At 38.4% G+C, this 24871-nt stretch overlaps 1 protein-coding gene across 1 annotated transcript; it reads left to right on the plus strand.

Moving 5' to 3' along the window:
• The first annotated feature begins 382 nt into the window (after positions 1–382).
• On the plus strand, positions 383–24710 carry scarf2 (scavenger receptor class F, member 2). Its single transcript, XM_081610860.1, has 11 exons — positions 383–1276; positions 4538–4596; positions 4691–4792; positions 6534–7053; positions 7743–7961; positions 8077–8205; positions 8455–8558; positions 10915–11029; positions 11290–11387; positions 16952–17107; positions 19945–24710. Exons 1-11 carry the CDS (start codon positions 1167–1169, stop codon positions 21165–21167), a joined length of 2835 nt encoding a protein of 944 aa, XP_081466986.1. The 5' UTR covers positions 383–1166; the 3' UTR covers positions 21168–24710.
• The last annotated feature ends 161 nt before the right edge of the window (positions 24711–24871 follow it).

Raw genomic sequence — 24871 nt, forward strand, 5'->3', positions numbered from 1 at the left:
AAATTCATTGCAATTTGTGGATGAAATGGGTCAAAATATAGAAATGTGCTTTCCTGTATGACACTGTGACTGTGTTGGGATGTACACATTCATTCACAGCAGAGGTTACTGAAGATGCCATGTGTTGGCATCATTTTGGACCTGAGGGGGGCGCTATTGTACCACATGTTATGCCAATGCGTCTTCCACGGCCTGACAAAGGCACAGTTTTTCCATGCATTATGATTTGTTGGAAAAGTTTTTCATAATGTTTTACAGGTCAGATGCTGCATGTTTAAGTTATTACTTTTGTCTGTTTGGACTATGACAAATCTAAGATGACATCTATGGTACTATGTGAAATATAACACACGTATAATAATAATAATAATAATAATAATAATAATAATAATAATAATAATAATAATTCCTTCGTATTCAGTCATTGTAATTTGATATTGCATGGCTTTTTAAAAGGGATTTTATTTTACACTTATGTATTTGTTTTAACTCGGGCCATTACAGCAGACCACGTTGCGCCCCTGTTGCATGAAGGCCTATGTAAATTTTGGTGGCGGAGGCATGGCGCACAAAGCCAAAGATAGAGTAACAAATCAGGAATTTCCCTTCTGCCACTCCTGAGAGCGCAAGAGAAGGACGAAAGTTACGGGTTAGGTGCTTCTCCTCAGGAGGGTGAAGTCAAAGCTATCCTTTGGACTATTTTTATTTTATTTTTCACTATTCTAAAGTTTAACAGTAGTCTAAACGACCTTCAAGACAAGTTGATGGGGCTTTTTCTTCATCTAGGGAATGTCTTTTGTTTTATGAGTCAGGAGTCCGTTAGACTACGTTTTGGCATTTTGCAGAACTATTATGGAATAAACTACGCAACGAAGTGGCACCAAGAGAACCAGCTGACTTGAACATTTGGACTTTTGTTCTGTTTTATTGAAACTATCCTGGGGATTGCGGAGTTTCTCGGCGGCGTCGGTGCTGGGACACCTAATTTCCGAGGATTTCAAGGGTTTTTCATTAAGCATAGACTGTGACCACATCTGGATTATGAAAGAAACAGACGTGAAAAAAGGAAGAGTGAAACATCGCCATTAGAAAAAAAAAACAAAGTTGGAGAAAGGGGAAATGTGGAACAAGAGTGGCGTCTACATTAGGATGTTGCTGCTCTTACAATGGAAGTGAAGAACTGTTTTACTGCCGCTGCGCTGCTTTGTCTTTTCTTTTGCTCCGTTTTCAGCCAAGAACTCAACGTTAAAGGCAGGAATGTGTGCAAAGCACCCGGGTAAGAATCCGATGCTGGGTGGATGAAACTGCTTGCATGCGTTTTATTTAACTAGTTTTCAGTTTGCATACTGAAAACTAGTTAAATATAAACATAAACATGAACGTCAAAGTTTTGCTTCTGCGAGTCTGCTTTAAATAATTAAGACAGAGATGAAAGCAGCCACATAAACTCATGAATGGGGGTCAGCTGTCTTATTTTTTTTTTGGAAGAAAATGTGGCTTTAAACTGTACAGGTGACAAAGTTTTATATAAAGTTTTGCGATTGTTTTACTTTCTGATCGGTTGTCGCCATTGCAAAATCATGAAACTTTTTAAAGCTGTATGTTGTAGTATTTATAATCATCAGCATTATTTTTCAAGCTGTCCACGCTGACCTATTTTTTGAGGTGCATAACGCGGTTTCTGTTCACTGTAGCAGGAGGAGGAGTTCATTAAAGAAGGCAGCTGTGCAGATGTGCATACATCTGGAGTGTTTGTATCTGTAGATGGCGCTCTATTGGCCTTCGTGGCAACCTTTTATACACAACCAATTAGTTATGAAAGTCAGGTTTTACCTTTTACAAAGCAAGGGAACTCTAAAAAAGTTGAATGCTGATCGGCCTGCTTGCAAAATCTGAATTTCTTGAAGATTTTTGGCAAAGCCTCTGCATATCTGGCTTCTTGTCTAAAAGGAAGGCATCCAAGTCCACAATTACTGACTGCAACTTCCAAACATGTTGAAGGGATGTCGATGAATTCTAAAAAAGAAAAGTTGTTTGGTCAGAAACAGATAAACATTTTTTGATAGTATTTCTCTTTTCTCAAAAAATCTTGTTATGTTGTGTTTATTTGGTGTATTTAAGTTTGTGTTTATTCTGTCTCAAACGACCTGTTTTTTTCACAACACTTAGAATATATTAAATTTTTTTATGTGCAGTAAATATAGCTTACTGTAACCACACTGAAAATAGGTTATCTAGATGAAACCACTCACTGCAATTTCCAAAGCCTTCAGAATGGAAGTAATCAGGAGCTGCTCTTTTATAACTTAAAGTTGTGTTTACATAATATTTCTTTAAAAAATAACTGCTGGAGGTTTCTCCCCTCTTGCCTGGAGTTCCAACAAGTTTGGCAAAGGGTGACTGGATTAACAAGGAATATGATTTCAGGAGGTATTTATCTGCGTTGCTAATCATGATATTTGGAATTTAAGTAAAGGAAAAAAACATCTTGATTGTTCTCATGACTAACATCACTCTGTTTTCAATACTAAATGTCAAACATATTTCTTTTTAGCCTCAAAATTCTTTAAATCTCTTGAATTCTTATCGAAATGACATTTGGCATCATTCATGGTATTGTAAAAGAGCCGCAATTGTAATTTAAACAAATACTTGAAGATTGCAACTCATCAAAGCTCGGCATATTTGCTTTTCAGCTTTTGCATAAAAATAATCTCCAAACAAGAATGGAGCAAGAGCACTTCTTGTTTCTGGGTATGCCTGAAACAGTCATTTTGCCTTTGTCACTGAATCATATGAATTGGAGGAAGTGAGAAGAATTTATGTACACTTGTAAGCATGTCCACCATGATCTCACATTGCAAAATCAGCAGCTGAATTTAGCTGGAATGACAATAATAGCCTAACTTGGTCATGATGTGGCCTTTCATCACCCATTGCTTTCTAGTTTAGCTGTTGCCTGAAATGCTTGGGAACCAAAAAGCTGTCAGCCTCAATATGTTTCTGAATCAGAAATAGAAAAACAGAGCTCCTATGAAGCCCATGATATATAAGTTTTGCGGTAATAAACAGACACACATGCAAAAAATTTTCAAACACAAGATTAACCAGTGAAGAGCTGCCATGTAGTTATTCATCCAGGTTGCTTGCAGAACTTTCAAGTAAATAGTAAAGATTCACATATAATATTTGAAAAATAATGTCAATAATGACATTATTGTGATTAACATTAACATTATTTAAGACAATTAAATTATGGCTAAAACAACTTGCTGAAGCTTAAACTGAGCAAAAGCGAAAAATATGGATTTAAGTGACTTTAAGAATGGCATGATTGGTAGTACCACACAGACCAGCCTCAGGGTTTTAGAAACTGCTGTGGTTTTCACACCTGTCTTTAAAAAATAGACTCAGCATGCCTTGTTGTTGTCAGGGGTAAAAGTAGACTGGTTTGAGATTAAACATAGCAGCAGTAGCTCAACCAATGTATGCAGGAATGAATGTGAAAAGTGATGCCAGTTTGATGAGTTTGAATTTCAGCTGACACGGTAGTGTTAGAATTACATATAAACAAAATGAACATTGTGTCTTGTTTCAATGGGTCTGGCTGGTGGAGGTAATGCAGTGGTAGCAGGGATATTTTCTTGGCACACAATGCTCATTAGTAGCAGCTTGGCATTGTTTTAACGCCAACCTTAGCCAACCGATCCACAACCACTAGATTTCAATTCAATGAAACACCTTTGGAAAATAGTGGAACGTGAAATTCTCAGCACAGATATATAGTCAGTAATCTGCTACAACTGCACAACAATAACATGTCAGAGTGGACACAAATCTCTGAGAAATGCTCCGGACTCCTTGTTGAATCTATACCATTAAGATTTAACGGCAGCGCTGAAATATAAGAAGGTGGGAGAGAATCAGACCTGGTGCTACGAATGCAAAATCCACAAATAATATTAGTAATTTGTCTTATCCTACTCTTGTGAGAAGTACTACTGATGATAGATCTAGACACATGCCTGTTTGGGCAGGATAAAGCACAGCACAGCTTTGCTCCTTTCATTCTGAGGAGCCGCCATTTTCAAAGGGTTAGAGGAAGCTGACGTGTTGCAGGGGCCCAAAGAGGTCACAGGCAAGGGAGGAAAGGAGACACATCCGTCCTTTCCTGTCAAGACTAAAACTGTCTGCAAAATGTTTTCCTTGAATATTCATGCTCCTTCCCCACAGGGAAGAGTCAGATAACACAATAAATCTGCACTAACTCAGATGTTATAGATGATGGGGTGTATTTATCTTATACAGACTATAATTAACCATATTGGGGTAATTATACAACAAATGTGCTATACATTTGATCTTTTGCACACTTTGGCAGAGGTGGGAAACCGTAAGAACCGTGAGTTCAAAGAGACGTGAGCTGGGTGTGGATGCTGCCTCTTTGATATGTGTTTGTTTTACTTCATTTCAGTGCAGTGCTCTATCTCTGCCCTCTCGTTCGGTGTCTCATAGCTTCGATTTGTTTTTTTTCCAGGTCATCGAGATTGGTTTGCTGCAGTGGATGGGGGCAGCTAGGAGATGAATGCCTGACACGTACGTTGGAATAGGTCTTGCATTAATCAAAACATGTCAAACGGCTCATTGTGTGAGCCACTGTAATAATCTGGTCTATTCTTTTTCATTCCAGCCGTCTGTGAAGGCAACTTCACCTGCAAGGAAAATGAGGTGTGTGTCAGGCCAAATGAATGTCGCTGCCGACATGGATACTTTGGAGCCAGCTGTGACACAAGTGAGGCCTTATTTTTTCACCTTTCTGGGTAGAAGATATCTCAATTTTCTGTTCTGTTTGGATGCTAAAAAATCTGTATGAATAATTTTTTGGAATAAAAGCCACTTTGCAGCTTTTTTATATTGAGCCCAAAGCATTGAAAATTGTAATATATAAAACAAAAAAAAGGCACAAAATTAAACTCTGAAATTTATGGTGCTTAGAAAATAAGGCACAGCTTTTTCTAGTATTTTAACCTTTAATAAAAATACCACATTTTCAGCTTCTTTACAAAAGAAAAAAAAAATAGGATGCACAACAATATCTTAATAGCTCTATTTAAAACAAAATAAATAATTGCTCCTCTTAAGATTTAGTGTTTCATCATGTTAATAACAACATGTATAAGAGGTATTTATAATTTGTTTGATTGTGGTACATAAACTTAAGCAGACATATATAATTGACCCCCTCTAATGTTAGTACCGGTTATGAAGTAAATAATTGCTTTGCACAGAATGCTGCAGCATTTTTCTGTTCCCTTCTGTATAAAGTAACACACAGGTAACACTGATAATAGCCTGCAGTCAGCTGCATAACAGACTTGACAACTTTAGTTTTAAGACGAGGTGACTTTTAATAAAAGTGATAGGTGTCTCTTCTTCAATTTTCTTTAAATTTCCACTTATATTAATACATGAGCAGAAATATTTCCAAATATCTGAACAGGTGGGGGAGGGGAGAAAACTCTATTCACGCTAATACTTTTCAGGAAACCTTTCACGGAATAAACTTGAAACAATGTGAAGAATTTTCTGAAAAATCTATGAAGATAGAAAAAAATCTTATATATACCATGCTACTTGTAATTAACAAATAAATAACAGGAAGATTGGAGGAATCAAGGTAGTTTACAAAAACAACAACAAAATGAGCTGTGATTAACACGTACAGACAGCAAGAAAACAACTGAACTAACACAATACAACAAAAACAATAAAATAATCAGGATCAGAAAACAAGAAATCAAATTTAAAAGAAGAGCAGACTACTTGTTTAGAATATTCCTTCATTATCTTATGTTGGCCAGGTCTCCTTTGAAAAGAGACTTAATCAAAGGAGTTTCTGGTCACATAATGATAAAAAAAAACCTGCCTCTTACCCTAAACAGATAACAGAAGAAACAGGTTCAGGGGAAATACCCAGATGAAAGTGTTATTTCAGTAAACTTTGGCAATTTTGCTTTGTTCACTTTAATATAAGCATGCCTATACATAATACTACAGTGTAATCGGCTCAACACACCACAATTCATTGAAGATACAGTACAGTGTATCGTTGTTGGCCTGGTAAATGGAAGATAATAAGTGGAAGGATGGCAACAAAAATACCACAGACTGACAAGATAATATACTTTCAATCCAGGTTCAGTCAATCAATAAACCAATTAAATTGTAGAGCACAAATCAAATATTTGTTCTATTTACATCTTTCATCTTTCTCTCTCTCTCTCTCTCTCTCTCTCTCTCTTTCTCTCTATAAATATATAGAGAGATGTAAATTTCTCTCTCTCTCTCTCTGTGTGTGTGTGTGTGTGTGTGAAAGATTTATGTTTATCATAATAATGTAACATACATTTGCAAACATCTGTATGTTAGGATTTTTCTTTTCAGTGTGAATCTACAAAGATTTAACTTACATTAGTGAACATCCTAATGCAATAACAGTTTTCACATTCCCTGATTACACTTTGCTTTAACAGAGTGCCCTGCCCAGTTCTGGGGCCCTGACTGCAAGGGAAGATGCAACTGTTATCCTAATGGCCAGTGTGACGATTTGACCGGCAAGTGCACCTGCAACCACAACCGTTGGGGACCCAACTGCGAGAATGCTTGTCAGTGCCAAAAGGGCAACTGTGACCAAGACACAGGAAAATGTACCTGTCACGCTGGGTGGTGGGGCCCACACTGCCATAACATGTGCTACTGCAGCATAAATTCTGTCTGCGACGTGAATACGGGGCGATGTCTGTGCCATCCTGGCTGGACGGGGAGGAACTGTGCAAACCAGTGCAACTGCAACGGCTCGCCGTGCGAGCAGTACACGACACGCTGCCAGTGCAAAGACAGGATGTGGGGTCCTCGATGTGATCGAGTGTGCCAATGCATCCACGGCAAGTGCAACAAGGCTGACGGCTCATGCACCTGCACTCCAGGATACCGTGGGAAGTTTTGCAGGGAACCTTGTCCTGCTGGGTTTTATGGCCAAAACTGCAGAAACAGGTGGGGGAAAAATATCTATCAGATAGAAAATGGACCATTTTAAAACACAAGAATCAGTTTACAGATGTTGTATTTCGAATCCATATTGTTGTGTGTTTTTGTGATTTTAGTGTAAAATGTGGTTTGTAACAATTCATGATGAGAAACAATAATGGAAAAGTGCTTATTCTGGTTTTCACATTATCCAATAATTAAAAACACTAAAACAAATACTTTAAAAAAAACATTCTAGTTTGTTTCTCTGATCTTCATAAAGTACAAATGCATCTTAATAGACAATTTTCAAAATAAATAATATCACTGTTCCTTATGTCAATCAAATGTATTAGACACCTATGAGAGATTAGTGGCCAAATTCCAATTGAAACTTTTCAAAGCTCTTACAGATGAAACTAAATAATGAAATAACCAAAACTTAAAAAGTTCAAATTGATTAGGGGGAAAAATGCTCCAGTACCCAGCAGAGCTGATTATGAATTCATTAGTATAAACTGAATTCCTGTTTTGTTCTGTATAAATAAACTAAATTTAATTGAATTACGTTTTGGGAGTGTCAAACTAAAAAAAAAAAAAATCTCCAAATTCTTTGTGCATCTCTAAAGACTAGTACTGTTTTGAACATTCAATACTTACATGAGAATGAGATTTTGATACCATAATTATGCCTCTGTTTTCCTGAATGCTGTCAGGTGTGGACACTGCAAGGGTCAGCAGCCCTGCAAGGTGACCGAGGGCCGGTGCATCACCTGTGACAGAGGCTGGAACGGGACACGGTGTGATCAGCTCTGCTCCAAGGGCTTCTTTGGGGAAGACTGTCAGGAAGTGTGTCCCTCTTGTAAGGACGGTCACCACTGTGACCCCATTCATGGCAAATGTTCTCACTGTAATCCTGGCTGGATTGGCGACAGGTAACACCAAACCTTTTCTTTACCTATTTGTAATTTTATAGCTCTACTATTTGGGCCATCTGAACAGTATAATTTAAACTAACAGTAATGATGTCACTCTTCTTATTTGTGATAGGTGTGAGGTACGCTGCCCCAACGGCACATACGGCGAGAACTGTGAGAACAACTGCAGTCAGTGTTTTAATGGCATCTGTCATGTTGTCACCGGAGAGTGCCTTTGTGACCCAGGCTTTTATGGCATCTAGTAAGTTATAAGACAGTGCATAGTGTAAAAAGGAAGCATGTTTATGTCCTCGGCAGCTTTATAGTGAAAAAATGTGATCGTTTTCATTTTACTTTCGCAGCACAGTTGTATTTCTTGGGAGCAGAAGAGTTTAGTTTACATTAATAGACTCTTTTTTTAGTGTTTGAGGGACCTCCTTGGCCTTTCTTTCTATGTTGTTCAATTTTTACACATTTAACGCATTGCTGTCGTTTCTCTTCCTCATTCAAGCTGCAATAAAACCTGCCAGCCTGGCCAGTATGGAGTCAACTGCAACCAAACCTGCTCCTGCAATGACAAGAACTGTGACCCTGTGTCTGGTGCCTGTCATCTCCGTAAGAAATTATTTTTTAAATGCATCCTTTTTTATTAGTGTATTCTTCAGGAATGGCCTGGTTACATTTTTTTGGTTTTTTTGCCACCCTTAGATTTGGATAAAAAAAGTATTTTAATTTAATGTTTAGACAACGGTAACATTTTCTGCTGCAGTTACACCTCCAATCCACATCCAAATAGAATTTTTATTAACAAAACAGGGAGATTTTTTTAATCTCTAGTGGTCTATCCATCTGGAGTCAATTTAAGAGATACTTAAAACCACAATAATAATGGAGATGTGTTTATGTTATAAAGTCTGTTCTTCATAAACTACAAATGTAAGCTTAAGGACTTACTGAAGTAAAAGAAAGGGTCAACGATGTCAGAGAAAATGCACTCGACAAATATTTTTGGAGAACTTTTATTATACCACTGCTTTAGCTATGCTAAGAACATCCATTTTTATGGCAGTACTGTTGAGATTAAACGCATGTGCTGATTTTGGCTCTGGTATCATTGTGCTTTTGAAAGAAATCCCCATATCAAAAAACTGAGGAAAAATGATCATATTAGAAGTATATTAGAAATATATATGCTTGTTAACACAAATATAAGTCAATCACACAGCAGAGAGTGCCACATGGCATTTGGTGCTTTCAAATGCCACATGTTCATATTATTACAACCCTAATATTTGTAAATATGCTAAAGACAACTTACCATATCTAAAACATATGGACTCATTAGTAAGGGCAGGAGTGACTAATGAGCGACTTGCCAGCCGCATACGGCTTTTCTTTCTCTTCTGTGCAACTCACGGCAGCTTGACTGATTTATCAAGGTTCAAATTTTAACTGCAGTTTGTAAAAAAAAAAATATTTTGAAGACTCTATGATGCTCTACACATGTCAGCAGTTCAATCTCTATTGCATTTACTTCAACTGAACCACACAGTTAAACCAGAAGGTTCGGTCACATTATGACACAAACCAAGCATTGTGAGATGTCAAAGTGACTGGCATTACCTTCTCTAGTTTTCAGCAAGCTGTCATAGCAATTCACTTTGCACTGGGAGAAGTAAATGTGGGCACACCAAAGTTTACCCATCTTCTGATAGCTACTTCTAGAGGGATACTTCATCAAGTCATAAAGCACAAATCATCCCAGACTGTTTTATTAAACATGGTAGCAAACTCATTGTACTTTAATAGTCTCCTCAATCACCAGATCTCAATTTAGTACAACACGTTTTTAATTTAGTAGAATAGGACATCATGGGGTGCAGCTAATAAATCATGCCAAGGTGTCAATATGGATCCAAATTTCAGAGAAATTTAGAATCTACACCACAAATAACTCAGGTAACTCTGAAGGCAGAAATGGGTCCACCCTGAGACTATGTGTTCATATCAGAGCAGCTGATTAGTGTGTTCTTTAGACACCAGACCAACAGAGTGTGTCGAGAATGACTGAAGTCCAGTGCATTAACCGTCTATTGCGTTCATAGTAACAAATACATCCATTCAGGTCTGAGGTGAGATTCAGGGTCCTTGATTGCATTTCCAGACTGAAGTTGATGTCCTTTTTATGGCTGTGTTTGTTGGCTCTGTTCTTCACAGCTAGAGTAGAGACAAGGGAGAGAAGGAAGAAAAACTGAAAGAAATGGGGATGGAAAGATGGAAAGAAATAGAGAAACTGAAATTGAGACAAAGGAAAGCAAAAGGTGTTGACTTGGAAAGACATTTTTTCAGACAGGCATGTAGCATATTGGGTTAGAGCACACAACGATCGCAGCAATTTTTGGCCACAGGAAAAGATGGATGTTGACAGGTTGGTCAGTGATATTATAAGACCTTGTCATTCTTGCACAACTCCTCTTTCAAAATCAGCAGTTACAAACTGCCACACCCACACTTCAGTATTATTTATGATAGTCAGTTAACTCCTAACTGAAGAAACTTTTCCTCATCTAATTCTCATTTGTCCTTGCAAGTGCAATGCACTGTCCATGCTTGTGAAATACAGTACTTATTATACTTGGGGTGTATCCTATTTGAGAGAGGGAGGGGTGCTAATAAATCATTTAACGATGAGCGTTTAAGATGAGGGGAGGAAGGAAGGTTGCTGCAGGAAATCTACAATGGAGGGGTAAGCGGTTACATGTCTTTGGGGAGGAATTATGCAACACCAAGGCATCACATTAATACAAATCCTACACGTACAAGTGCTTGGACTTAGTTCCCATGCTCAGGTTGAATGTAGTTTTACAGAAAGTCATAAAAATGGACTGAATTTGACTGTCGTTTTTTTTTTAAGCTGGCATTTCCTGCACACGTGTGGCTCGCCCTTTACTTAGAGCATTTTATCTTTCAGAGCCCAACCAGCGGATGGGTGTGATCGCAGCTGGATCCTTGGTCTCCTTTTTACTGATTGCCCTACTTTCTCTACTGTGCTGCTGCTGCCTCTGTCAAGACAAAGACGACCACAAGTGAGTGATAGATTGGAAATTCTGATTAAAATAAAAAAAGTAACTTTGTCTTTTATAATCTATCTCGCAGTTGTTACAAAAATAAAGGGGTATAATAATAAAGGGTGTTCTTATTTGACATTGACATATGGATAAAAGCTGGTCCATGAGCCCTCCAAGGAGGCAAAGGGCCAGGTTTAAAATGCCTGTTTTCAATGATTCATTTAGATTTCCATGGCATCATCCCTTTTCAATGCTAACTGAGACAACTCTACCAACAGCAAAAAAGCCAAGCGGATTTTGTGCGGACGATTCAGCCGAATCAGCACTAAACTTCCCCGTATTCCATTGAGGCGACAGAAACTGCCCAAAGTAGTCGGTAAGCCTCAAAAGCTTTTTTTCTCCTCATATCCCAGCACATCTCTGCCAAAATCCGTATGTTATGGTATTCAACTTATTAGCGGATAAATTGTATTCCTAAAACAGGTAGGCCTGACTTTACAAATGTTTACTAAAACACAGAGGAGGACATCCATAAATGACTGTCAGTGTGAGACTTTTTCCTTCAGCGCTACCATCATCTGCTCCATAGATGATGAATAGAGTTGAAAAGTGTATGGTGGCTGGCAGGCGAATGTGGGGTTTCATTTAGAAGGAATGCACTGGTTTGAGAGACCCTTATTATTCTTGGCACTCTCAAATGCCATGTGTTCAGATTATTACGACCCTAATCATGTAACTTTTTTTCTTCTCATTTTCTTTGCCCCTTTTCATTCGCGCCCCCCACCCAAAAAATATGCTCTTTTCCTTACGCTGAGCAGGAGGTTGTATTGTTTAATAATGGCACGTAGTTGTTCAGGGGCCCGTCTGCTGGTGTGTGACGCTCTATCAAAGGCCACACTGTTTGGTTAGACATTGCAGCTCCATGCGGAGGTCTCGTGGTGTGTGTGACAGATGTGTCTGTGAGCGCAGTCTTTTTCAATGTAGTCAAAGGAGGTATCTTTCAACCCCCTTCTGCAAACAGTTTGTCATATTTATGGTTTGTCCTATTGCCTAATTCAAAATGAAAAGCCTATTCTGATCAAAAACTTTAACCAAATCTTGTTTGCACAGGCTGTTATCTTAATTGTTCAGTTTTCCAAACATGTTTAAGCTTCAGCATTTTAATATTTTAGAGGGGTAAACGTTTATTTTTGCGACAAACATGCTTGACCATTCATCACAGACGTTTTATGATTTGTCTTATGACATTTTTAGCATGTCCACTGTAGCTTTAAAACTATTTAAACTTAAAAAGAATGATCCTACCCCCTCCACTTCTGCACTATACCTCCCAGTGTTTCCTTGCTATCACAACAATTTCTGTACGTCAAAATGTATCTTTGCTATAAAGTTAAGTCAGGTGTATTAGCCTTTTTTCAGCTAAATGATTGTCAGTGGGCAACACAGTAAAGTCCCTTTTGGTGTGATGTCATTGTCTCATATTTTTTTACGTATTACCAGACCATCTGAAAATGAAACGATGATCGTCAGTCCACAAAGTCCACAAAGTCATGTCGTGTTCTAGAACACGACATGAATCCAAGTTGAATTATTGTTAGCTAAATTATTCAGAAAGTTGGTTGGCCTGCTTTCAGTTGGAGCCACTGTGGACAATGAGTATGCCCTGGTGGACGAATCTTCATTCACTCATACAGAGGGTCTGCATAGGATTAATGTAATTATTAAGTAATTGCCTTGACATTCCTGTACCATTCTACTTTTATATTCTGTAAAACGTGGTGCCTGTGTGCAGTAAAAAAAACATTTAAGCTGTGATGCTCTCATGCATGTTTGTACACCAATAAAATGTACGGCAAATGTGCAATAGTGTGATGGAGTGGAGGCAGGGGGAACCAGAAACAGCAACAGACCTATCAGTGTAATTTTATGTTGCTTTGGCAAAATAGCTTCACTTCACTGCCAAGCCTGTGTCTTCGCTGTTTTACTGCATGTTTTTTTCTTTATTTAAATTCTGCTTGCGATGTGAATTCCATCACAGTGCAGAGACACAGTTTTCACCAGCATGAATATACTATATACTGCAGGATCACATGGATAATGTGACCTTCCATATTATGAAGGATCACATTCTCCTTCATAATATGGAAGGAGAATGAAGGAGACATTAAATTAAAATATTTTAATGGCAACAGTCAGAAATGTCAGGTTTATAGTATAATCAACCACCACTTGTAAATCCTAAAACAAAAACTTTCATATCAAGTATTACTTATTGAGAATATTCAATGTTTCTTCTTTTTCTTGGTGTGTTTTGTTCCATGTTTTGCTCTCCTCTGCTTTCTGTCGAGCTGATCACACTGAAGTGTGATCTGGCAACATTTAGAAAGTAAGTCCCGTTAATTCAAAATGTCCTGCTAGTGTTGTGCTAGTGAAAGTGTGTTCAGGAGCTAGACGGTCCTGAACACATGCATTCCAGAAGGGGCCCATTGGGGCTGGAAACAGGAAGTGGTCAAACTTACTTTAGTGCATGTCAGAGCTGTGATTTATCCACACTGGGGTCAGTGTCAATAAATGTGCCAAGGCAAAACTAAAGAAGGAATAACGGGGTCAAGCAAAAGGAAACAGAGAAGATTTGCTCCTTGCTTTGCCAGCTTCAGAGAAATCTGTTTGACAAACCGAGGCTGTTTGCTTGAAGGTTAGCATTCCACTCTGAGCGTATTTACTCCACACCCTGCGTTTTCTGTGTCTGTCTGGCATTCCTTGCATCTTCTGGTTCCAAATTGTTTCTTGTAAATCGGTGCAAATAGCTTCACCATCTGTTGTTTCATCTTAATTTGCTCAGAGAAAAACTGACTTGTAAATGCAGAGGTCAGAGTGCAACTGTTGCCTATGTAATTACGTGTGTGTGTGTGTGTGTGCGCATGTGCTTGTGTGTGTGTGGACGGGAGTGTTCTCACCCTGTAAAGCCGAATAGTTTAAAATGGTGTGATCCAAGGTTTTCTTCCTAAAGACGTATTGGATCTCATTAAGTGTATTTTGTTTTAAACTGCATTTTTGAAAACTTGAAACTAAACATTAAAGGCTCAAACATGTTTATTTCCGTAACTACTGTTGCATTAGAATCACCGCAGAACTTTGTCAAGTTTCAAGCACTTTTCTCTCTGTATCCCACCGTTCTTGTTTCCTGACAACCTCGGCCCCACAGAGCAGCTGCGGTGTTGGTGCTGTGCAGCTGGGATAGGTCAATAATGCGCTGTTGTGTGCAGGCCTTCATGCAGGGAGGGATCACTGTGGCGATGAATCTTCAAGGCAATGTTCTCAACGAAACCTCCGGTTTCAAGACAGCAGCTTTCAGAGGCAGTTGTTGTCCTGCACTGCGTACATCTAACGATGCCTGTGTTTGCTTGTTTATTAGCATTGCTGAGGTCTTTGCATAAATTAGCTACTCTGCATTCCTCAGTGACTGTGTCTCTGTCTGACTCCCTGTTGCTGATCTTACAATGGAAACAGGATACTCTCCCTGTCTCCGTCGATATTTTTCTTCTTTATTATTCATTCAGCATTCTTAATAATGAAGTTCATAAAAAGTCTTATTATATAACTGGTTATTTTTCTTCCAGAATCTATAACAACTTGTTACTAAACTTTGCTTTAAACTTGTAAGCAGCTTTTTTCTTTTAACAATTTTCTCAAATTTTAACGAAAATCTTTCTTAAATTGCATTTAGTGGTTTAGAGAAACTTTTTACTCCAAGTAGTGTGTTGCAAATTAAGTGCCCCAATTATTCCCTTGTGAACATAGAAAAAAGTATAGATGCATTTCTGTGATTCAATTCAGAGGTTGAAACACGTTTTGGTCGAAAAAAATATGGAGAGAAAAGTGATTTTAAGAGTTCAACTTTATTAACTCGTTAAGACTGTTAAGATTGTTAAGATTAAGATTTTCCAACTAAAAGAAGTTTACAAATGAAAGGCACTTGGAAAACACATAATATGGCAAGAGCAGTGCACAATTTATTTTAAAAGGTCTTGAATCTGTACCAACTAGTTAATGAGGTCTTCTTCCACCCATGTTTCAATCCTCATTTTAAGATTCATTAAATTGATCTTGGTGTCTTTGCATAAACTTTCCTAACAAAATTTAGAAAATTTGTTTATCAGTGACGAGGAAACAAAATGGTATATTAAAGTTGTGTAAACTTTCATTAAACATATATGTACATTATCATAACTGAGGGGCAAACGATCTCAGCAGTTCTAAAATGATTTGTAGTCGCATTGTGTTCGTTTTTTTTTTCCTAATTAAAACACTTGAAGTGCAGGAGTGACCCATATTCAGAGGCCTTGTCCTCGATGCAGCCCTGTTGTCCTCCCCTTCTCTCACAACCTGCTTTCCTGTCCGAACACCATCAAATAAAGTCCTCTAGAGTTGGAAAAAAAATGCTTCAAGTGCAAAAATTCAGCCCTGAACAAACTTGTTGTAAAGTCTTGTAAATCTGTCTGCAGTCAGTTTATCTGAAGCTTAAACAAATGGATGGACCCATGTGTCATCGGGTATGTAAACTGGAGCATCTGATGTGGTTGCTCATGTTAAGTTAACGGGGAAAGCAGCTTTGGTCTGTGCTGAACTGTTCACACCAGATGGGAAGACTGACTCCAAGTATGCGTTAGAAACCACAGCTGTCCTGAGAATGAAGGGTCAGCAGAACGCCGTGGTGACTGATGGGGGCTGGGAGGCATGGAGAGGGAAACAGGATTTGACCTACATTGAGACGGAGAAAAAGATTCATTGGAAGAAGACTTACGTTGCTTTTAATCAAAGAGGAGAATAGTTTCAAACAGAACAATCTTAAACTGCAGCTCTAGAACACGACAAATTATTTAATAGGGAATGGATAACAGAAATTAAATAACATTAGTTTTTAAAACCCTTAAGTAAAGTTACCCAGAGCCTGCTTTTAAAAGTTTAATCACTATTCATGTACATAATTCAATGTGCTTTACAGAAAAATGAATGGCTACATCACCACATCAAAAAGAACAGTAATAATAGTAAAACTCCATCATAAAGTTCAAGGAGATAAACTTTAAAATGCAAATTTCAAACAAAAAAAATGCTAAGACATTTGAAAATACCAGAGAAAAACACTGTTCGACCTTTATTACATGAAATGTAATGCATTCATCTTTTTTTTGTTGCAAATCTCCACTTTTCAAGGAGTTTGTTGTAGAGCTAAGGAGAATAATAGAAGAGTTGTCCATTTCTTTGGTCCTGGCCCTGATACTACCGTGTGAACAGGTCTCAGGTGACCTGAGTCGTCACCTGAGACTCATGTGCAACACTGAAACTCACATAATCCCAACATCATTTGGTGTGTTAGTCCAATAAAAGGATTTTAAAATGCATTCCTTTACAAAACAGAGCTTCTGCAGGGATTCTGGTGCGATGTGATGAATCTTCTTGATGTTGTTCAGAACTATGTTAGCATCATTTTGCATGGGATTCAGCTGCCTAATTGATTTTTCACAGACTATTTAAGACATCTTTACAATATCCTAACCTATTAAAATGAAATGCATGTATCAGTATTTTTGGCACCTGTCTTGACAAAACAACAACAAAAGAAAAACTAATTAATTCTAAGGTTAAAAGTGATTCAGAATGATATAGTCCTGGATGTCTTTTCAAATCCCTACAATTATGTTTTGAGTAGAATTCATAAATCTTTTGGTTAACCTTTAACTATCAAATATAAAAAAGTGGTAAGCTGCTAGATTAATGAATTCGCTCTTAAAAAGTTCATCTTTTCCACAGAGCTAACTAAAACCTATTTTCCTCTTACTTCTTAGACACTGAGTGGGGGCAGACTGTTACTCTTGTAACAGAGAACAAAACTCTTGAAATGACCTTTTGGCTTCTGCATTTGTTTTCTCTTCTCAGTAGCACACCACGACCCAGAGAACACCTTTAACTGCAGCTTCATTGAGCCGCCCTCAGTGGCCGAGCAGCCCTCCCGCTCCTCATGGTCCTCCCAGGAGTCCTTCTCTTCCTTTGAGAGCGGAGATGAAGGGCCTGTTTATTGTGTTCCACATGAAGGTTGGTCATCACATAAGCAAATAAACAGTTGGTTATCTGGAATGACCATGTCAAATTTACAGATTGTCTTTGGCATAGGAGGGCTATACACGCACACGCAAACACAGAGCCAAACACATCCTAAAGAGGCCGACTCCCATGTGTCACCAGTGACTCACACACTTCTGTATTTCTCATTATGAAGATAGTTTGCTTCTAATCATAGGCCATCTAGATCCAGGTTTTCTCTGGAGAGCAAGTTAAGTATAAACAGGAAATGGAATGGTTTAGTCAGCATATGGCACATATGAGTTAAAGTTTGATGGAAAACACCAGTTTTATTAGTTTCTATTTTCAGAGTTTGAAACTCAGTCTTGGTTTGAAGGGATTTTCTTATCTTAGGCAGATATTAGTTCTCAGAAAATTAAAACCACAATTTGAAACCACCATCAATCAAGATATCAGTCCAACTCAAAGTTTACATTATAATACAAATCAGTCATAAAAATGATGCTTCTCTGAAATTGCCTACTGTGTAAACAACCATCCCTCAGTGCATAGAGGGAAGTGCTGAGCAGAATGAGATGGCTAATAATAGAGTAGAATAGAATAAACTTTATTGATGTTAATATTAATTCAATATTTGGAAGTGTGTTCAACACAGACTGAATGACTTTCTCCGCTGTCATTCTTAAAACTACAGGCAGACTACAATTCTAAAACAGCACAGAAAATTGACGTCATTGTTCACAACTTCTTCTGTTTGCTCATTGGCCCAGTTAAATTTCAAGTCAATGGGAGGAAGCCCAGACTTTATCCCATGCATAAACTGCTTTTTTCTCACAGTCTTAAGATTAATCTAAATAAAAACATGTTGTTTCATATCTGTTAGAATTACCAAACACAGTTCTATTTACCAAATGCCACAATAATGAGAGAAATACTATGTCAAAGAACCATTAGTAAATGTTTTCAACCTGTCACAGTTTGTCAGGGATGTCTATTTAGAGTATATAAACCACTATTTTTTTTACTTCAGTTTGTTGAGCTCTTCAGCTCACAAAACAAGACATACTGGATCCACAAAGAAAAAAAACCAAAAAGATTTCAACAAATTTGTGGGAAACCCTAAAGATACCAACTATATAAGAAACATGTAGTATAGAGATCCTCATGGGGTTGTTCTGGTTGTACATGGCACCAAACAACCACTTCTGTTTTGCATCAAAAAAGCACAGAGGCAGTGTGCCACTCTTGTAACATGCACTGATTATAAGGCTGATAACAATTGCTTAGACTTGATTACATATATGCTTTGCTATCATAACAAATGTAAAGTGTTGAGCAAGACAGAACTGATAGAGAAATGTCACAACTTTTATTACAGGTCCTTCTCAAAAAATGAGCATATTGTGATAAAGTTCATTTTTTTCCATGATGTAATGATAAAAATTAAACCGTCATATATTTTAGATTCATTGCACACCATATTTCAGGTCTTTTATTGTTTTAAGACTGATGATTTGGCATACAGCTCATGAAAACCCAAAATCCCTGTCTCAAAAAATTTGCATATCACGAAAAGGTTTTCTGAACGAGCAGTTAACCTCATCATCTGAATCAACGAAGTAACTCTAAACACCTGCAAAAGATTCCTGAGGCGTTTAAAAACTCTCAGCCTGGTTCATTACTCAAAACCACAATCATGGGTAAGACTGCCGACCTGACTGCTGTCCAGAAGGCCATCATTGACGCCCTCAAGCAAGAGGGTAAGACACAGAAAGAAATTTCTGAACGAATAGGCTGTTCCCAGAGTGCTGTATCAAGGCACCTCAGTGGGAAGGAAAAAGTGTGGCAGAAAACGCTGCACAACGAGAAGAGGTGACCGGACCCTGAGGAAGATTGTGGAGAATGGCCGATTCCAGACCTTGGGGGACCTGTGGAAGCAGTGGACTGAGTCTGGAGTAGAAACATCCAGAGCCACCGTGCACAGGCGTGTGCAGGAAATGGGCTACAGGTGCTGCATTCCCCAGGTCAAAGGTCAAGCCACTGTTGAAACAGCGGAAGAAGCGTCTGACCTGGGCTACAGAGAAGCAGCACTGGACTGTTGCTCAGTGGTCCAAAGTACTTTTTTTGGATGAAAGCAAATGTCATTCGGAAATGAAAGGTGCCAGAGTCTGGAGGAAGGCTGGGGAGAAGGAAATGCCAAAAGACCAGAAGTCCAGTGTCAAGTACGCACAGTCAGTGATGGTCTGGGGAGCCATGTCAGCTGCTGGTGTTGGTCTACTGTGTTTTATCAAGGCCAGGGTCAATGCAGCAGCTATCAGGAGATTTTGGAGCACTTCATGCTCCATCTGCTGAAAAGCTTTGTGGAGATGAAGATTTCATTTTTCAGCACAACCTGGCACCTGCTCACAGTGCCAAAACCACTTGTATTACTGACCATGGTGTTGCTGTGCTCAATTGGCCTGCCGACTCTCCTGACCTGAACCCCATAGAGAATCTGTGGGATATTGTGAAGAGAAAGTTGAGAGACGCAAGACCCAACACTCATCAGTATTAAAACAATAAAATACGTAAATATGGAATAAAATATGGAAAATAATGAACTTTATCACAATATGCTAATTTTTTGAGAAGGACCTGTATTATCAGATACTGTGCCAGTTGATTTTGATACATCACCTAAAACTAACACACTCGTACAGTTTCAGTTTTTTGAGTTTATTTTATTGTTTGGCCTTCTTAATTGCTATGGCCTAGTGTACATAGTTTACCACCTGAGATTGTGTTTCTTAAATCTAAAAGTAAGTTGAACTTACTATATTCTTTACTAATCCTCTGCCAACAATCAACAGAATCCATGAGTGACAGCAAAGGGAAGCAGAGCCCGAACCCTGTGGATGAAAACTCAGAGGATGACACATACAAGGAGGATGCAGGGGAGTACACTTCACTAAAAGACATGAGTGTCACCAAAGTGGAGAGCAACGAGCAATCTATACTCAAGTGCTCTGACAGTGAGATTTCAAATAATGGGTCTGAGTCTGCTGCCCAATACGCCTGCATTGCTCGCCTCTCCAAGCAGTCAAAGGAGGATGATTGCAGTGGCAAAGATGGTGATGGTAACCTTACATCAGAAGTCAAGGGCAATGGGAAACCTCCCCCTTCACCTGGCAAGCCCAAACCACGGCCACCAGATCCATCTACTAAACCCAAAGTGTCATGGATTCATGGAAATGCAACAGGGTCTCAACAACCAGAGCAACAAGGGGGGAATAGGGTACTTGCAGTGTCAAAGGAGAAAAAGAGGAGCTCTAGCGATGGTTCATCAAAGAATGAAGAGCGTCATAAAACAAAAGAAAAGAGTCGGAGCCAACAGAAGAAACAGGATGAAAATGATACTAATGCAAATGGATCACCTAGCAAACACAAACTGCTACAAGCTAAAAAGTCTGGAGATGAGCACAGCAGTCCAAGTCACATGGAGCACATCAACGGTGTTGTCCAAAATGCCCTAAAAATGATAAGCAGTTTCCGTAGCTCATCGCCTGAGAAGAGGATTGTTGAAAATCCAAAGCAGAGTCCTAAAGAGCCACCAAAGAGCCCGAAGGTCATCCATCCTCACATGAATTCTGAAGCGGCCACCTTACTGGCTGCACAGCTCAAGGAGAAAACTCAGAGCATCAACAGGAATGAGGGGACTGGACTGACAAAGACCAATGGTCTCTCCCTACCAAAAAATAACCAGGAGAAGCCCACACCTCCACAGAAAGCCAAGAGAACCAACTCCAGTGGACTAAGTCAGCAAGGCTCCACTAAACCTCTGCTGCCTACCACAAGCAACCTTCAGAAAATGGTGGCACCCATCACCAACAACTTTGGGTCCCCCGAAGCCAAGAGCCCGGAGAAGCAGGACTTGAACGGCTCCAGGACGGGGGACCTGCTGGACCCTACACCGAAGAAGACTCCCATAAAAAAGCCACCTAGGAAGAAAGGCAAAGGTGGTACCCTTGATACACCTGAAAGTAAAACACCCCAGCAAAAAACAGCCATTATGCCACCACAGGTAGTGAAGTAAGTGTTTGGAAAAATTCTGAGCAGTTGCCAATTATTTTCCACAAGACTGAACTGTTTGTTTGAAGCTAGCAGCAACATAGCGTTTTAATCAATGAACAGCTTGAGGGCAGTGCCTCCTGGGACAACCTCTTTGAAATAAAAGGCACAATAGAATTACACAAGGAGGGTGTTTTATAATAACCGTGGCACCATTGTTGAATATCAAGTGTATGTATTCAAGTCGCAACACAACCTTGTCTAGAGCTGAACACAACACAGTAAACAGGGACATTATCTGAAAGTTCATTCATCTCAGCTGCTGGGCCGTGAGCCCACATTTATATTTATCTACTGCATGTAAAATGAGTATTGATTACATCAACATTTTTTTTTGTAGATTCACTTCTAATGAGGCTTTTGATATGAAATGCATTGTCTGTAACAACTAATGTGATCCACACAAATCAGTCGATGCATCAAGTGTAATGAAGTAGAATGACACAGGGAATAGGTTTTATATGTGCTTACTGAAACGTCTTCAAGAGTATTTCAAGATGTCTCCTGTATGAAAAAAGTATTCATGTGCATTGCTCAAATTTAACTTTGACCTGTGCATCCACATAAACTGTTGTCAGTAGGGGGTAAATTTTGAAACAGATTCTTATCAGGCGACTGACCAGGTCATTCCAGCAATTTTACTTCCTGTCTTGGAAACAGATAGTTTCATTGACTGTGTGTTTAAGATCATCATTGTCTTGTTAAAACAATCAGCCCTGTTTCATCTTCAGATTCTTATCAATATTGTTCTGGTACATTTTTCTATTCACTCTTTCATTGGTTATGTGGAATTTACCAGTACCATTGCTGTGGCAGAGCCCTACACCATGATGCCATCACTCCCAAACAGAAAGCTTCGTGGTGCAGTGCTACATTGGGGCTAATTGTTTGCATGGTGCTTTGGGGGTGATATGCAGTGCCATTAGTGCTCCAGACGTGGAGTGTGCAATGACATTAAAATAATTCCTTTCGGTCTCATTTGACCAGACTACACTCTCCCAATATTTGATTGGCTTGTCCAAATGTTCTGCAGGAAACAAGCATCAATATGCTTTTTCCTTTGCAATGACATTTTGCAAAGTGAGTGTGCATTGAGGCCAGATAGGATGAGTGCATTACTTCATAAAAAGGAACGTACCTGCTAATTTCAGGTACATTTCTTTCTGAAGTTTTCTGCGACTAATTGTTGGCTCTTGGAGAACTTTGCTGATTATTCTTTTGACTCCTCTATCAGAAATCTTGCAATGGCTGGTTTATGGTGACATGTTCTTTCTGATTTTGAATGATGATCCCAATGGCTCTAACTGAGACATTACAAAAAAATAAGAATCATGTATGTGACTAATTCTCTGAGAATTAGGATCTGAAGGTCCTGAGAGAGCTTCTTCTAATTATGACATGCTTCTTCTATGATACCTTGATAATAAGAAAACCTTTTAAAGGCCATTAACTAGGACTAAGCCAACCAAAGTTAACTGGCACCGATGAGGGCAGGGTTAATTGCTACAAACAGACTTCAGCTATTTTCTTGGTTTTCTATGCCTTTGTGCGGCTTTTATGTTCTTATATTTGAAGTTTTTATTACACACACTTTTATTTTTAGATTCATTTCCTTGTAAGACTTAGTAGTTTGTTTGTCTATATGTATAATACTTAGGTTGTTGCTGAGTTGATGTGAATTTCATGTCAATAGCCCCATCACAGATACATTTACTGAGAAAAGTGTTGACACGTTCAAAACTTATTTCATTGCTTTAAGTTGTACAGTTGGAATTTAAAAGAACAAGGGCCAGAAAAATAGCTATTAGCATGTAATGCACAGACAGTGACTGTAATTGGTGCTCTGATGACTAGAAGCTAACATTTTCCTATTCTAACTTGCTTAGAGCAACATGCAGCAGTACAGCTCTATACCAAAGCTTTTCCAGATCATTCCAGCCTTAAGGAGTTTTCAGATGAATGTCTACTCTAGGTATAATGTTTTAAATTTTGAATTAGTCTAATGAATCTGAGTATTTCTATGACCATCTTTATTAAAAAAACACACACACACACACAAAACTTTGATCACCCATCTCTCAGAGTTCACAAATGCAAATAAGAACATTTTAATTCTTCATTATTAAATTCATCCTTATTGAGCTTTTTTTCCCACTTGAAGCTTAATCAGCATCACTTGGCCAGCTCTGTCAGATGTCATTTGTTGATTCATATGAAAGGGTTTTGCTGAGATTAAAGATAATGTCCTTTTGCTGTATTTGAACCACTTAGCTAAAAAAGAGAACCAAAACAATGTAACGTTCTTTAGTTTCTGTTTGTTCAACGTTCTGTAACTAGATTCTTTGATCCCTCAGGAAATCAGGTCACTGTCAAATTCTTATTTTGAGTAGATGTCAGTACGATAAATTTTGTGACAAAAATAGCTTTCCGAGAATGAAATAATGCCAGCAGATTTATGCTAAATTTAGAAGGATGTTTGAATGTTCTTGCTTTTGGCAAAAACAGAGACTTAAATGGTACTTTATCTTGTGTGTAAAACCAAAGTCATGTCTGCCAAAGGATTTTGCCACTGTTTACTCCAAGTGCGGACCCCATAATTTCACATCCATGAAAGTATTGTTGTGGAATACTAACAATAAAGTTTTCAGGTAGGGAAAAAAAGCTAATTTATAGCAGCTTTTACAACTTGAACTACATGAATAATTAGTGGCATAGGAAGTGATGATGATCTGCTTTAGGCATGTTTTTTGAGATGAAGAATATTACATTAGCAAAATGTTTCTATCTTTTTTTTTGTCAAGGTACAAGCCATTACTTTATTGTTTTCAACATTTTACTTGTATACATTGTGTACTTTTTTTATTATCTTTGTAAGCTGTGCTTATATGACCGTGTGGGTTCCTCTGTTTTCTTTGGTGTCAATGAACTGGCTTTCATATTGTATTAGCTTTTTTCGGTTTTGCTGTGTTGCTTATTTTTGGCTCTTAATCAAATCTGCAGAAAGAGTACGTTCCTTCTCTAAAGTTTACATTGGCTTTGTAATTGTTCTCTGTTGATGTTATTGTTTGTGTAACACTTAACTGCATGACGCAGAGTGTAATTATATGGCATTATAGCTGCAGAGGAAATGTGTAACCTTTCTGCTCCCTCCATTTGTTGTTGCAGCCTCCCGTAAGCAAATCTTATACAAAAGAGTATTGTACAATACTACCATAATACCACTGTTGTAACAAGTGCATATGCTTAAAACCATAATACTATGTAACTATTAAGTTGCAGTCATTTGCCTGACTGGCCTTTGCCTGGTTTCATTGCCTTACAATGCATTTTTGTAAAGAAGGGCCTAAAGAAACTGCAAAACCGTCACCAGCTGTAAGATGTATTTTGTTTTAGTTGTGATGTTTGTTTGTTTTACTGCAACTTTGATTGCCTTTTAGTGTATGGCTGTTAAACTCTGTGTGTTCATTTAGTTCTTTTGAATAAAAAAAAAGCAATATGTGTAGCCAAAGTGGAAACCATGACTGGAAAAGCAACGCTCTCTTTAACTTTAGTTTGATTTCTTTTCACAGAAACAATATCCTCATTGGTGACACATATCTGGTCTGATGGGGGTCACGTACTCGCATTGAATTATTTTTCCAAGTCCATTACAATATGCATATAAATATG

The sequence above is a fragment of the Poecilia reticulata genome, chromosome 9 (genome assembly GCF_904066995.2).
Source record: "Poecilia reticulata chromosome 9, P_reticulata-male-v2, whole genome shotgun sequence".
NCBI lineage: Eukaryota > Metazoa > Chordata > Actinopteri > Cyprinodontiformes > Poeciliidae > Poecilia > Poecilia reticulata.